Source organism: Elgaria multicarinata, chromosome 7, assembly GCF_023053635.1.
Source record: "Elgaria multicarinata webbii isolate HBS135686 ecotype San Diego chromosome 7, rElgMul1.1.pri, whole genome shotgun sequence".
In the NCBI taxonomy this organism is placed as follows: Eukaryota; Metazoa; Chordata; class Lepidosauria; order Squamata; family Anguidae; genus Elgaria; species Elgaria multicarinata.
In genome coordinates, this window is record NC_086177.1 from 69387127 (window position 1) to 69404051 (window position 16925).

Here is a 16925-nt window from a genome sequence, read left to right on the forward strand (position 1 = left end):
AAATGTTTTATAGAAACGTTTTTGTATTATGATGTATTTTAATCTTTCTTTATAAACTACTTAGAGATATTTTTTAAATATGGTAAGCCGTATATTAAGTAAGTAAGTAGTTGAGGACTTGCATGCTTGTCAGCCCAGTTCAGTTGTGAACGCAGGTTCTTAGTATAGTCACAGAACAGTGAGCTATCTTTATGTGTTACATCTTCCCAAGAAGCACTGCAGATGTTAAAAAAAATATTATCCACCGGCCCCAAATAATATTTGCTGCTGGCTTTCCTGGGGGACCGGCAAGCTAATTCTCCATGTGCTGCTGAAAAATATGTTAGTTTATACTGTGTCATTTGATTTTGCTCATCCCTAGACTATGGACATAGGAGAAAAGGGGGTATAAAAGTGTAGGAGATCTTGTTAGATCTCCCTCCACATTATCTCAAAGTACAGACTTGAGATCTTTTGGAGGAGCCCTTCTCCGCATCCCACCAGCACAACACATTCGCTGTTGGGACAAGGGAGAGGGCTTTCTCTGTTGTGGCACCCCGACTGTGGAATGCCCTCCCCTTGGAGGCCCGACTGGCGCCAACACTGATTTTATTACGGCGCCAAGTGAAAACATGGCTTTTTAACAAAGCTTTTAATGGTTTAATTCACTAGGCACATTGTTTTAACTGTTTTAATAGTTTTATTGCTTTTAAATTATATATTGTTTTAACTTGGTTTATGGTTTAATTTGTTTTTAGCTGTGTATATTTACTGTTTTTATACTGTATGCTTTTATCTGTATGCCGCCCTGAGATCTTATTGATATAGGGCGGGATATAAATGTTTTAAATAGTAAATAAATAAATAAATAATTTTTTTACCATGACTTGGGCTGCTTGCTCGAGGCATGCAGGACTCCTAGGAGCCATTGTGACTGTTGTAGGTGTACAATGACTTCTGGAACTGTTTTTGGAAAGATGAGCCACTTTGTTATCTGATAAATGACACTCTTGAGGCACATCTGATCCCCATATAGTGTATGCATTAAAGAGGAATATCAAATAATTCTGTTTAGCAATATATTCAATATCATTACCAAACCTTCGTAAAGTGAGAAGAAACAGAAAGTTAAATTCCTACCATAATTGCATGAAAGGCAGCACTCCTAATTCTTTCCCCTGGCTTTGTATTACCCACCAAAGATATGAGCATGGTTTGAGGTTCACAGGTCTTGGGAACAGGTTGCACATATTTCCACAACAGAAGACCTGTTTAGAGGCCAAGTATAAAGCCCTTGAAAGCTGTTCGTTAATAAAGAAAAAGGTAACGGCAAAACAAATGTTGACAGTATCCACAAAAATACTTTGGTTAAGTATTGGCAAGATACAATCTTGAGTTTCACCTGATGATACAGAATAAGCTGCCACATTTGTCTAGTGGGTGTTTGAGCACCACTGAGGAGTAAATGATTTGATTTTGTGGGCTCAGAGGATTTGTCAGCTGCCTCAGAAGTATAATTCTAGCTCTTCATATCCCTGCTGCTTCTAATTTAGCAGGACAGGCTCATAATTGAAGCAAATTAACTATTTACACTTGCCACTTCTACCAGGGGAAAGAGGACATATCAGCAGGAAAGACTGAGTGGGAAATTAAATCCTTCCCACTTGTGTCAGATCTGCCCTTATATAAACACATTAACAGTAATTTCATGAGGCGTCAAACATAGGAATAAATACTGAGGGATAAAATAATGAGGTGTTGCTATTGAGCTGAACTGTTGCAGCTAATATTACTGAGAACAAATTATGCAGCCTGAAAGAAAGCATATGTTACAGCACTCTAACCATTCCCCGGCATGTCTTATCTGATCATTATGCAGCGGTTCCCTAGGTACACAGACCTGCCTTCCTGCTACAAGGACCATGTACAAGGTTTAAGTAAACATACACGTTCAAATTCACATATATTGGGACCAGCTCATTCTTGCTCTAGCTCAGCTGACATCAGTGGAGTTACAAATAGAGGTGAACTCTGTGCAGTACACTTTGAGTGGGTATGCAGCTCCATTTTTAGCATAATGGCATGTTTTACTGAAGTCGTTGGCTGAAATCATGAAGTCAGTTACATTAATGTAAACAAGAACATTTTGTTTGTAATTTGTTCATCCTATTATAGCTTCGCCGGGTCTCCAATTAGGAACTTAAGGTTCATTTAGTACATTTACATCTGGTTCTCATTTAAGATGATTTTTTTTCTTTAAAAAACTACAGAACAGAACCCCCCCTACACTGTCTTTTAACCCAGACTTCTGTCTGAAAGCCACAGAAGGCTCTGTCTATGTAAAAATATTTAACTCTTTCTTGCCATATGTTTTTCCCCTCTAGCAAAAGCATGTTTAAAGAAAAGCAATCTACAGAAAATCTCTTACAAAGAACTCAGTGTAAAGGGCATGTCTTGCTGGAGAATGGGGGGAGGGAGGGGGGGGAGGGAGGGAGGGGAAAAAAGAGGGCAATGACCTTAACCAAAATTACAAGTGGTTAAGATTTGGTGGCTGTGTTTAATATCTATGTGGGAAATATTTGAAGACACAATTGGAAAGAACGATAAAGATAAGGTGGGAGACAAATGCCCTATTCTAATCTGATACTTGTTTTGCTCAGAAACATAAATGGAGGAAGCTGAAATCACAGAAGTTGCCAGCAATGTTTCTTCCACAAAAATTCAGGAAGTAATTCTTACCCTTATGAAGACCCATCTAAGGGAGTCGTATTGACCCATTTTTCAGCCCCTGCCTCACCCAATAACCAAAGTAGGCCCTGACCTGCCTAGTAAAACTTCTGTGTATAAATAGCCCAAGGCTCTTCCCAGAAGCTACATCCAGGAGGGATGTGCAGAGACCATTCACAAGTTGGTTGGGCAGCTTGTGTTTTTGCCTTCTGTAGGGGCTCTAAAGTAGAAATGTGGAGTTGGTGTGGGGAGGGAAATATACTTGGTTTGCATTTTAATACAAACCTAATGCCCACTTCCCAAAGTAATACAAGAATTGGAAAATAATTATCCCTTCTGTTTTGCACTTCTCCAAATTTTGCAATGCAATACAAAAAAAGTACAAAAATACGTAGAGTAAGCAAAACTGCACACTAGTCCCCACTTGCCCATGGGTAACTTTGGGCCAGTGACTGACTCTCAGCCTAACCTACCTCACAGGGTTGTTGTGAGTATACAATGGAGAGGAAGAGGACCATGTAAGCCACCTTGGCTTCCTTGCAAGAGGCAAAAAGGTGGGATAAAAATGTAAAATAAATAAATAACATTCATTGTTTATATATTATTTATTTGTGGCATTTGTATACTGCTGAATATAATAAAATCTCTCAGTGAGTCACAATGTTAGGATGTATGCATTTCTGTACACAATTCTCCCACTGTATGCAGTTTTGTACCCGTATAAAAAGGTGAAGTGTATATAAGGATGCATGCATTGGGGGAAATACATACAAAAATGTCTATTAATTTTCATGCAGACTTTTCTCTTAAGAAGTAGCAAACTGATGTGGAAATGGGAGGGAGCGAACTTGTACTTCATAAACCTCGAATGCTGTAGAAACTGAAACAGAAAATTTCACCCATCCTTATTCCAAAGGAACAGTTTTATTTTTGAAATTCCATGCGTCTATAATGTTAATGCAGGGCTTGGCAGGAGGGGAAGGACTGGGCAAAGCACGTTTATACTGAGTGTAATCTGAATACAATATGTACTTTAGAAGCCTGAAGCAAGCAGCCACTTTCATGAGGCTTAAATATAATGTATTCACATTTTATAGAAGAATTCCTGAATTGAAATGGACAAATAATCTATTCAACCCAGCATGTTACTTGAAGCAATAGAAGTTGCTGTATACATTAGAGCATGGATGGGAAAACATTCCTTTCTAATAGACCTGGACAAGCAATCTATTGCCCCAGTGTTTGGCCCACTAGCCAATCTAGTTGTACTTATAAGTTACACATAAATAATAATGATTGCTAAATAGAATAACTTTTTCTGGCAGACCTCCAAGGCCAAATTTTGGTTTGTTGAAGTTAATGCAAAGTGGTCACTTGAACGTGTCTTGGAGGTTTGAGACTTACATGACAATACACGTAGCAACCTTTCAGAATACTTTGCTTTACTTTGCGTTCTTTGGTGGATTACATGTTAGTTTCTCTATAATTTACAAAGAGAAACTGCCAAACGCAAGTGATTAACACAGCTTTTCTTTAATAATTTGCATGCTAGTCAAATAAACACAGCTGGAAAATGAGAAGCCCCTGGATGTTTCTGTCAATTAGCGTAACATGTCTGGCAAATACTTGAAAGAAAAGAATTGTCTGCAATGATTTCTGTGTAAATTCTAAGAACAAGGGACAAATTAGTTCATCTCTGCTGACTGTCTGTTTGTTGTGAGCTCCCTAGAAAGGGACAGGGGAAGGTTTGGAGGGAGGGAATGTTTCTAGGAGTTCTTGGGCTCTGTAACAGTTTGATTCTTAGTATAGGTATAAGTTCCCACCTATATAGTATCTCAAGAAAGGATGCCCACTACTTAGTTTCTATATTGAAGGCATCTGCTTTCCTTATTAATTAATTTCTGCTGCCACTAATTCTTATTGTTCATTTTTACCTGTTCTTGCACAGTAGCTGAATGTATGACTTATTAAATACTTATTTATGATATCAAATAATTGAATTGAATTGAAGTTCGGTGTTAACCTGAAGCTTATTTCACATTTTCTTTAAAATTGCTTTTAAGAGGTATCTATTGTCTTCCACTAGTTCTCATCCCTGTTCTAAGCCCATTGTTCTTATTTTCTCCTCCCCATCTCTCTCTCTCTCTCTCTCTCTCTCTCTCTCTCTCTCTCTCTCACACACACACACACACACACACACACACACACACACACACACAGACACAGATTTTTAAACATGACTGGCCAAGAATTCATTGATAAGGATACAGCACAGAAGATATCTTCCTTTTGGGGTCTGTCTATACATTTTACCTATATTGAGTGTCTTCATTTGTCCCTCACAGTCCCTAAGCTCAGCTGTGTGAGGAATGAAAAGAAACACAATTCTGTTTCTTGAGTTTGGTCTGAAATCACTTCCCATGCTCCAAATCAAGGAACAGAGTTTATTTTTACCATCAAATAAAAGACAAGAAGGAAAACAAACAAAATTCAAAATATACTAGCCTATGGTGACTCTATACAAGCAATCATCTCATATAGAGCTCTTAACCGGGCTCCGCTGTGGCACCCCGGTTGTGGAACGAGCTCCCCAGAGAGGTCCGCTTGGCGCCTACACTATACTGCTTTCGTCGCCAGCTGAAGACCTTTTTATTCACTCAGTATTTTAACACTTAATTTTAACTTAAATTTAAATTTTACTGTTTTAACTCTGTATTTTAATCCTATATCAACTTTGCTGTGTGGTTTTATCCTGGTTGCGCTTTTTATACTGTATTTCGTAATTGTGTTTTAAACTGTTGGGTGTTTTACTGTGGTTTTAATTTTTGTGAACCGCCCAGAGAGCTTCGGCTATTGGGCGGTATAAAAATGTAATAAATAAATAAATAAATAAATAAATAACCAACAACTAGAGTTACCGTTGTTTAGATAGGTCAGGTGGGTCAATGAATTAACTGTTCATGGCTGAACGGAGCAGAGCTCAGAGCTATGAGAACAGGAGGCCAGGCTATGAGGTTGTGGGGAAGCTCCTAGCAGGAAGCATAGCATAGCACTAGAAGGATTCAGGCAGAGACCTGATGACAAGGGATTTTAGCAAGTGGTTCCTGAAAAAGAATCACCTCAGCAGCCAGAGGCAAAATGAAGAGCTGGAATCAGCTTGAGTGGATTTTAGGGAAATCTGACCTGAGGGGAAAACTACTGAGAGTTTATTAGCAGGGAAGACTCTCTTATTAGGAATGGTAACCAGGCATATTTAGCCTAAGCACAGTTAAAGGATCTCAACCTACAAAGAGTCTTGTGGCTCCCCGCTGAAAAATGATCTCAGCCTGTTATTTGAAAAGTGACACCTTATATTACCTTATGTAAACAATTCATTTAATAATCCTCTTAGTTTGGATTATCTTCTATGTAGCAACTGAGATCTAGAAGATTTATTTTGGCAGCAGAGATTTTATGGTTAAAGGCTTTTATAGTTGAAATGGCCTTACAGCAGAAATTTCCATAGTCTCAACTTGTTACATATTGAACAGCAGTGTGAAAACCTATATAGTTTTTCCAAATTTGGGATGTAAGCAGAATAACTCACAGGTTTTTCATCCACAGTTGGTGCCAATGGGGAGATAAGAATAAACTCAAGCATGTTGACATATCTTTGTGGCAGGGAGTTCCATAGACCCAACTCTCAAAGTATTAAAAAGGAACAACAACGGAAACCCTTGAGACATTTCTTCCATATTTTGCTGCAAAAGTGGGATAACTTACCAGTGCTTCATCCAAACTGAATCCCACTAAAAATCAAACTATATGCTACTCTAATTGAGCAGCATATAGCTGAGACTTAGATTTTTCTTTGCTCTAGTGTGTGCATGGCTCTAATTTGGTTTGGGGTTGGGATCACCACGCAGGAGAGGATTAAACTCCCTATTTGCTTCCTGAAATTGCCCCATGGTGGGGCGTGGGAGAGGTTAATAAAAAGAAGAAAAAAAAGTCTCAATTGGTAATCATTTTGGTCCCCCCCCCCATGAGGCAGGTGGATTTTGGGAAGAAAAGGGTGGGGCAAAGGTTGTACCACCTCCCCTAGTGGTACATGGTGGTCCTGGTCCAAATCAGGGACATACAGACTTACAGTAAAGGAAAAGCTAACCCTCAGCTACTGTACATGCTACGCAATTAGCATAACGTGCAGTTTGGCTCTGAAATAGTCTTGTGTCAGGGAATCTATAGATCCAAGTCTTGAAGTGTTAAAAGGGAACAGTGGTGGAAAACCTGTTTATTTAACCATGCTTATTTAATATATACTCTGTTCTTGTCCTTTCATTCACAGTGATTTTACAATCTTGTTTAAAAGATCAATGAGCACGTTTTAATACAAAGAAATATTTTCCTCGCACCTATCCATCATACAGATGTGAAACCCAGAAGAATGTGTATGGATGGGGAAGTATTTTCCAATTCTTCTGAAATGGAAAATCCAGACAAGGGTGGGGGTAGGGGTTAAAATAAAACATCTTATAAAATATCTCATTTTTCAGAATGGTCAGTGAAATACTTTTAAAGCCATGTTTTGAAAGAATATTGCTACATATTGATTATATTGCCATTTCATACTGTAGGAAACCTCTTATATCCAATGGTGACTCTATACAATCAATCACCCCACATAGGGATCCCACCCATTGACTGGAGTTCATTTAGAGAGACAGCATAAGTTCCCAATAACCCATTTACAGAAGCTGTAATTCCCCATTCATTCCCTCTGGCAAAGGGAACAGCAGGGTGACTCTTCCAACAAAGCATGTAAGCACAAGATGCCAATTACTACCCACTAGATAAAACTAGAAGGAGGCCACAGGGCTGGGCAACGTGTGACCTAAAATTCCCATCAGCCCTAGCCAGCATAGCCAATGGTGAGGGATCATGGGAGTTGTAGGCCAAAACATCTGGAGGGCCACAAGCTACCCTCTCCTGCTGTAAGAGCTTAAAATGCAGGCATCTTCCCAGAAACAAAACAGGAGGCAGCTGTCCCTATCAAAAAATGCCCCCAACTATGGGGAAATAGACGATGAGAGCAGTGTCACAGTGCCCTAATATCATCTTGCACCCTTTGTTCTGCTTCTTGAGAAGCACAGTTAAACCCACAAAACTGGAATTACATGTTTCAGTTTGAAATTACAACCCTGCAACAAATGTGAGAATTATTATTCTGTCTGGCAACCAGCTCACTGCACCTCCCCTTCCTATTCAAGTAGCTGCATCTCTTGTATAAAACTATGCATTGCCTCATGCCCAAAGTAAAATGATGTTTAATCATATATTGCTCAAGTAGGTTTACATAAAACATAGAACCTAGAAGGGAAAGTATCAAAATCAGATTTTGTGTATATAATGTTAGAACGAGTGAGGCAATAATAGAACTGTAAAGAGAAAAAGAGAAGCAAAGAACTCTGTTTGAGGAGGGAATCATTACACAAACATGTATACAGAAAGGAACTCTCTGTACTTCTTCACATTCCTCCTGATTGTCTCTTACAGTCACTTTGAGGCTTTTTTCACATGAGTGGGAGTGGTAGAATTGCTTATAAATTAATCTGTGAAATCAAATGATAAGGAGTACAATGCTCCTGAGACTCCTAATTAAAATAAATAAAGAAGAAGAAGAAAAAAAGAAACACAAACCATATCTTCCACATCCAGAATAAAAATGCACTTTCCCCAGAAAGGTCATACAACAAAGGAAGCTGCTATTTAATTCTATTTTCAAAACCCAAAACATAGTTTGGGCTCATCTTTTTATAATGCAATAATTTCACAATTGTTGCACAGAATCCAGAAGTAATTCCTCAAACATTTCATTTTTAAGGAAGAAATCACTTTTCCCTACTACTTTGAACAGAATTTTCTCAAACAATGGCTGGGTTCACACTGCTAGTGGGGGAAACCATGCAGTATGTGTTGTTCCCCCTGTTCCCACCATTTGCTTAATTACCTGCACCGCATCACGGGTTGCAGTTTCGTCCAAGCCTGGGATGCAGTGTTGTGGGAGGGGCTACTAACCCATCCCATAACCCTTGGCTTGTAATTGGAGCTGAGGGGCGGGTTAAAAGTTATCCCCGCCACGCTGTTTATTTATTGTGTTTTATACCGCCCAATAGCCGAAGCTCTCTGGACGGTTCACAAAAATTACTGGGTTCGGACACCATGACAAGGTGTGATGTGTGTCATTAAGCAAATGCTGGGCATGCGAGTGGCACACGGGATGGGGGAAGCAATCCATGGTGTGTGTTTTCTCCCTGCGATTGTGTGAACTTGGCCAGTATCAGTTCTGAATTCTGTCTGGAATATGGTTGCATGGAAAGTGTCACAGGCACCTGTTTAATTACGCCCATGATACTATTAGTGTTAAATAGAAAATGACCCTCTATGAGGAGGGTTGTTTCCCTCTCCAACATGCCATGCTGCCCAGGTTTGGACAACATCACAACCTGCACCGGAGCAGTGGTTATGGAGTCTGCAGCCCCCACACACCACAATTTAAATAAGCCACCATGGCTTAAATAAACCACTGTGGCATATTTAGGTCAATGTCTGACCTAAAAGTGGCTAACAATAAAACCAAGACTAAAATTAAAAATCTTAGTTAAAACAATCAAAATAAACAGATGCAAAAACATAAATAAAAAACAGAACAATAAAAGTATAATAGAACCAGCTTCAGCACAGACCAGTTTACATGCCAAAAGCCTGCCTAATATTGCTTCTGAGACTGGAGCTAATACCTAATCATCATGACTAGTCTGTCCACCCACTTCCAGTTCATCCTGAATATTCTTCCTAAGAGGATGTCCCTTGCTCAATAAGAGAAACCTTTTTCCCTACTACAGTCTACTTTTGGTATTACTTTGGAGAATTTGGAAAGAACCCAGTTTTTGTTTTGTGGTGAGTCTGGCTCAAGGAGACTAGAGGGTTCAGCCTGCTGTCAGTCATCCATAACTGCCTGGTACCTGTCTCCTCAGTAGGGTGTTATTTGAGAGCTAGGGTGCCTAATATATTCAAAATTTGTAAAGAGCGTCCCACAGAATCCAGTGTTCTGGTCCACAAGACAACCTCCCAGATTACAGCAGATATCTGACTAAGTGTCTTCTACCACTCCCACCTTGGAATAGGTAATATTCTACTTCAGCCTTTCCTTTCCTTTCTAACGACTCATCTACACCTGCAGCCCTTTGGGAAATGGGGAGGGATGATCAGAGTTTTCCACTTCCAGGAACATCCTTCAGGGGCCACACGCCAACGAGTTGTCCCGGAAGTAAAGAAGGACGGTCCGGGGTGACATTTATAATTTTTTTAAAAATAGGAGACATTTGTGTAATTGCACAACTGTGTGGGTGCGATCCTGCACAAAGGTGAGATTGGGTTTGTTTGTTTTTTAAAAAAACACCAACAAACTCAGCTCTGGAAGACACTGAGCACCATCCCAAAGATGGCACTGTCCCCATCTCCCCCTCACCTCCAATGCCCCATGGCTCCCCTCACACAGCTCCATGCCTGTTTCCTGAGCCCTGCTACTCATGGGGAAGAAAGAGGACCATGGGAGGGAGAGCCACAGCACCCACAGAGCTTGGAATGGTCCCAAGATGGCAGGAAAAATGGGGGAAAAGCAGGCCCAGCTATCCCAGAAGAACTCAGTGGTTTACTCGCTGGTTTTGGCAGTAAATATTCAATTGTTTTAAATTCTGGCTTGTTGGTGGCTTAAATTTTACCCACATGGATTTCACAAATTCTGCCATAATGCACCATAATTTTTGACTAAAGATCTTTAACATGTGTTACTCAAGTACATATGCACGATTAGACTTGTATAGATGAGGACATGAAGTAACAATTCTGCTATGGCACACTGAAGGGCTTGGCAATAAAAGAACCTTTTAAACACAGTAGTTAAAGAAAACGTTTTTAAAACAAAGTTAAATAAATTTCAATTCACACCCCCCCCACACCCCACAATCATTGTACCTGTTTTTGTTCTTCTCCCAAGCCATCCCACATAGAAGCTACAATTTTAGAAACTTCGCCAAATGTAGCATTTGGGTTTTGACCCTTAATGGCTGCTTGAGTGTCTCGAAAAAATAATGCATATGCAGAAACAGGCTTCTGTGGCTCATTAGGGTCCTTCTTCTTCTTCTTCTTGGGTGTTTTGGGTTTCTTTCCCATATCAGAGGCAGGTCTTTTTTCTCCCCCATTGACCTGCAAAGTAAATATAGACTACATTACAACACAAACACACCACCATTTTTGTAGAACAAACTCAATCTCCATTTCTCAGTCCACATGCATTTAGGGGTTTTACAGCTTAAAATGGTATTGGAATTATAGTTCTTTTAATAATCCAGATGGTTAGCCTCTTACATGATTTCATCTATAAAATGCATTTTAGATATTCTAGGTTATATAATCTAATTTTATTATACATTTACATTTTGCTTTCATTTCATTGTTGCATCTAAGTTGTGGCTTAGCTTTCCATATATTTTTAAAATCTTTTTCAAGTCTTACTGCTAATGGCATGATGTCACTCTAAAGTCTTTCATAACATACTTTACACTGGCTACTAGTTTAGCCATAGGGTAACATTTTTTTTTGTGGGGGCTTTTTCCTAGAGGTTCAGCTGTCAGACATGAGAATAGAAGATGGTGTTATCAAATGACTCTGATATTGATGCCAGAGAAAGGCATTTCAAAGTATAACTCCTGGAACAATTAATTGAGAGGCATAACATTATTTTTGCTCCAAAGCCCATACAACACACATACACAGAGAGAGAGAGAGATGAGAAGGAGGCCGCCGAGTGGGTATAAGTGCTGTTGACAGATGAGGCAATTCTTCCATAGAATTCTTCTTTAAACTCTTGTTAACCATATTATAGTGAACATTACACAGTGCTGAAACTTCAGAAAAAAGAAACAAGCTTGTCTTAAACTACAATTCTGTGTTTTAAACCTTACAGACGTTACAAACTCAATATATTACTTAATAGGTGATTCTGGGTCCATTAACATCTGCATAATAGAGAATGGTTCTAGCCTAGTGATCTTTCTGATTTCTGTCTGTTGGAAGACTTTGACCTATACAAGCAAAAGTGTAGCCCCTCTTCCAATTATATTCCGGAGGGGTACAGTCCTTCGTATTGGACCACAGGCTTTTTTTCCAGGCCAATGGTTTAGACTTATATGAATTTGGTTAATATGGATTAGGATTTGTGTAATTGCTTAAAGGTTTTGTAACGGAAACTGTCTTGGTCACCCTGTGGGATGACCTTTGCCAGGAGAGGGACAGGGGGAGTGTGACCCTGTTGATTCTCTTGGACCTCTCAGCGGCTTTCGATACCATCGACCATGTTATCCTTCTAGATAGGTTGTCTGGGCTGGGAGTTGGAGGCACTGTGTTGCAGTGGTTCCGCTCCTACTTGGATGGCCGATTCCAAAAGGTGGTGCTGGGGGATTACTGCTCTATGCCATGGCATTTAGGCCATGGGGTTCCACAAGGCTCTATTTTATCCCCTATGCTGTTTAACATTTACATGAAACCGCTGGGAGAGATTATCCAGAGATGTGGGTTGAGGTGCCATCAATATGCGGATGACACCCAGCCCTACCTCTCCTTTTCATCAAACCCAGGTGAGGCAGTGGCTGTTCTGAATCAGTGCCTGAGCACGGTAATGGACTGGATGAGGGCCAATAAACTGAGACTCAGACAAGACGGAGGTAACTGTTAGCAGGTGGTTCACCTGTCCGGCTAGGTGATGTTCACCCTGTTCTGGATGGGGTTGCACTCTCCCTAAAGGATTGGGTTCATAGTTTGGGGGTGCTCTTGGATCCAGAGCTGTCACTTGAGGCACAGGTGAACTCAGTGGCAAAGAGCACCTTTATCAGCTTAGGCTGATATACCAGCTGCGCCCTTACCTGGATGGAGATAGCCTACCTACTGTTATCCATGCTCGGATAACCTCTCGTTTGGATTACTGCAATGCGTTATACGTGGGGCTGCCTTTGAAAACGGTCCGGAAACTTCAACTGGTACAGAACAGGGCAGCACAGTTACTAACGGACTGGTCGACAAGACCATATCACGCCAGTCCTTTTCCAGCTTCATTGGCTGCCAGTCCAGGTCCGGGCCCAATTCAAAGTGCTGGTATTAACATTTAAAGCCCTAAACGGCTTGGGGCCAGGCTATCTGAAGGAATGCCTCCTCCCATATGTACCTGCCTGGACCCTAAGGTCATCCTCAGGGCTCCTTCTCCGCGAGCCCCTGCCAAAGGAAGTGAGGCAGGTAGCTACCAGGAGGAGGGCCTTCTCTGCTGTGGCACCCCGGTTGTGGGATGAGCTCCTTAAGGAGGTTTGCTTAGCACCTACATTATATTCTTTTAGACACCAGGTGAAGACCTTTTTATTTTCTCAGTATTTTAACAGTCTATAAATTAATTTTTACTTTGCTGTTTTAAATTTGTATTTTTGCATTGCTGCTGTTTTTATCTTGGTTGTGCTTTTATATTGTATTTTATATTATGGTTTTATACTATTGTTTTGTTTTGTCTTAAATTTGTAAACCACCCAGAGAGCTTTGGCTATTGGGCAGTATGGAAATGCAATAAAATAAATAAATAAATAAGCAACATTGTAACTATAATCAAATGTAATCTCATGGTCCCTAGACACCAGCGAGAATAAATATTTGGGTTATTTAATAGGATGATCACAAAGTTAGAGCCATCAGGGAATTAAAGATATATTGAATATGAGTTTTAGTTGATTAAGGAATAGATATATTTGCCTCAGTATATTATGAATGAAAATACTAGTTCTGAAAAAACAACAACCACATATTTCCCAGTTCAGGTTACTCATAGGGAAGTAGCACTGACTTCATTCGGACCTACTCCCAAGGAAATCTGCAGAATTGCAGCCTTACAGTTTGTTCAAAAATGCCAGCTGTGGTCCCTTGGTTTTGGGTAGCTAATTATTCTTTTGCTTGCTGATCCAAGTCCTTTAAGAGATGAAGACCACCAATGGTGCCAATACCTGAGAGAGCTCCAAGCCTCTATTTAGCTCGCTGGAACCCAAACAGAGGGAGATGAGAAATGGGAAGGGAAATGCCAGGCACCAATTTAAAAGTGGACAAAGAGAAAGGTAAAGAATCTTTCTCTTCTACAAGTGCACCTTTGAAATCAATGAAAGGACTTTAGTTGAGTAATTTGTCTGATTAATGCAATAAATAAATAAATGCAATAAATAAATAAATTTGTTTGATTAATTGATAAAATGCTGCATCCCAAAATGAACTAGTACTAAAAACACTGAATTCAAACAGCCATGTTTCTTTACACTGTAGGTGATGTAGTGAAATAATATATATACAAAACTTATAATCCGTATCTAAATATACAATTACATTCAGTGATGGGCTTAGTATCTGAATGTACTCAGCTGTCCCATATGTAGACTTTATCCATCGGGGCCTCAAATTCATTCAAGCCATTAAAGTTTTCTGCTAACATTCTTGTTCTCATTATATAATTATTATATCATATAGTATTTACTCCTAGACCAACAGGAGCATAGTTCTTTAGGGCTTTCTGAGACAGATGTTTCTAGCATGTTAAAAGATGCAGTTGTCGCTTGAGTACTGCAGAAGTTCTAGACTTCTCAGCTCAAACTGGAACTTATATTGTGATGGATATTCTGCAATATTTTATCACCGGAGAAATAAAAATACTGCCTAGGTTTGCGAGGGAGACTGGAGCAGGCAGGCACCATCGGAGCCTGCTTCAGTTGGACCCCCCCACCCCACAGGGCCAACTGACATCTTCACCCTGTGGGGAAGAAGATGCGAGGGAGACTGGAGCAGGCAGGCACCATCGGGGCCTGCTTCAGTTGGAACCCCCCCCCCCCCGGGCTAACATCTTCACCTTGTGGGGAAGAAGGAGCTGTTGGTTTGCCCCTCCATTGGGAGATGAGAGGACGGAGCGGGGCCTTCCCACCAGCCTAAACAGTCTCCTTAATTTCTTTTTATTTTCTCCCTCTTCCCTCCCCATCCACTTTTCCTTGTGTGTCACGTCTTTTTTTTAGAATGTAAGCCTGAGGGTAGGGACTGTCTTCTTTATTGATACATTGTAAGCCGCTCCGAGAGCCTTTTGGCTGAGGTGCGGGATAAAAATACTCTAAATAAATAAATAAAAATAGGTTGTGCATCTCTTCCTCTTGCAACTGCTATGCAGAATATGGTCACATGAGTCTTGTGGGCATCTACTGTTGAGCATCAGAATTTCTCAGAGTGGCAAATACTATACCTGCACCATTTTATGACCTTTGAATATAGTTTGTGAACATCTCTGCATTGTGAGAATACTCATGTTGTACTAAATTGCTGGAGTGCTCTAGCCATTAGGCTATACCCTCTTTCCACATTTTGGGAAACCTTTAAAATTGTTGTTGTTGTTGTTATTATTATTATTATTATATCTCACCTTTTCCCCAGTACTGGGACTCAAGGCGGTTTACAAGATGAAAACATGTACAATTAAAACATGTAAATACACATTTACAAAAGTTAAAGTAGAATTAAACTCACAGTAAAATTAAAAAAAAAAACAGTAATAAAAATTAAAATAAAATCCAGTACATTAACATAGGTCCAGAAAAGCCTGCCTCTAAAGGTGTAGCACAGAGGGAGCCAGTCTAGCCTATGACAATATGTCAGATATTATTATTATTATTATTATTATTATTATTATTATTATTATTGTTATTATTATTATTGTTATTATTATTTTATTATATCCCACCTTTTCCCCAGTACTGGGACTTAAGGCGGTTTACAAGATTAAAACATGTACAATTAAAACATATAAATATAAATTACAAAAGTTAAAGTAGAATTAAACCTACAGTAAAATTAAAAACATGTTAAAAATTTAAAAAACTGTAACAGATTAAAAGGGGGGATCCAATACATTAACACAGGTCCAGTATAGTTCCAAAAGCCTGCTGAAACAAAAGTTTTTGCCTGCCTCTGAAACTGTAGCACAGAGGGAGCCAGCCTAGCCTCCCTAGGAAAGGAGTTCCAGAGCCCTGGAGCAACCACTGAGAAGGCCCTCTCCCGCGTACTCATCAGGTGTGCCTGGATGTTGGTGGGACTGAGAGAAAGGCATCCCCAGAAGATCTCAGAGCACAGGCAGACTCATATGGGAGAATACGGTCTTTCAGATAACCTGGACCCAAGCCGTAGGGGGCTTTATAGGTAATAACCAGCACTTTGAATTGTGCCCAGAAACAGACCGAAAGCCAGTGGAACTGTTGTAACAGGGGAGTTGTATGCTGTTCTTTCTTTCTTCAGCACTAGAATTCACATCTCAGGATTCCACCCCTGTCCTGCCCCTATAATACTGGTGGACAGTCATGCTTCTAAAGGAAAGTTGCAGCCCTTGCTTATTAACCTGTGTGCTACTGTGCTAGTGCTACAGGGTCAGGGCGGCATAAATATAGCACTACGGGAAAAATCTGAGTTCTTTAAATCTTCTGGATAAACTTTTATGTATTTGGGTAATAGTTAAAACTCACTGCTTAGCCCCGTGAGCAACTTTAACATTCACAAAAGGTTAAGGAGAGAACAGTTACCCAGTAAATTGAACATCTCTGACGAAACCTAAATGATCCATTGGCTCTGAGTTGTTCATCCACCATACTATACAGTGAGTATTCAGAAGGGATAGTATGTTCATTTTTTAAAATATGGAAATTAAAAAGAATTTCACAACTAATAACCTTGAAAATAATGGGGATGATGTTCTTGTACCTTACGCTTACAACCATCCAGCAGTTACACAGATTTTGCTGCTAACCACCAAAACAGAGACAGATGGGAAATAATTAAAAAAATCCTCATACTTATTCTGCTAAGCATAGACTTGTGCTTTGAAATCCCTAGAGGTGTAGTTAGCTCATGGTAATCCACCTCCTGTCAGGCCTTATTGCTTAATTATAGTGATGTATTTAACTTATTTATCACAAGAAAGCAATAGTCTCTCACTTTAAAAATGTGTGTATTAACCATGTTTCACAAATAATAGATCACAAGGATATATAGTAGAGGATTTAAGACTATCAAATAAGGCACATTGTTGATATCTAAATGTCCCTTGAGAAGTTAAGAAACGCCTATAAGCA

General features: G+C 39.8%; 1 protein-coding gene across 3 annotated transcripts in view; it reads right to left on the reverse strand.

Annotated features, from left to right (window-relative positions):
* The window catches only part of TOX (thymocyte selection associated high mobility group box), a 236707-nt gene that overhangs the window by 39525 nt on the left and 180257 nt on the right, over positions 1-16925 (reverse strand). For all 3 annotated transcript variants that reach the window (XM_063130763.1, XM_063130762.1, XM_063130764.1), the window contains one exon: positions 10720-10950. In XM_063130763.1, the coding sequence (XP_062986833.1) occupies positions 10720-10950 (231 nt within the window). The remainder of the gene's footprint in view (positions 1-10719; positions 10951-16925) is intronic.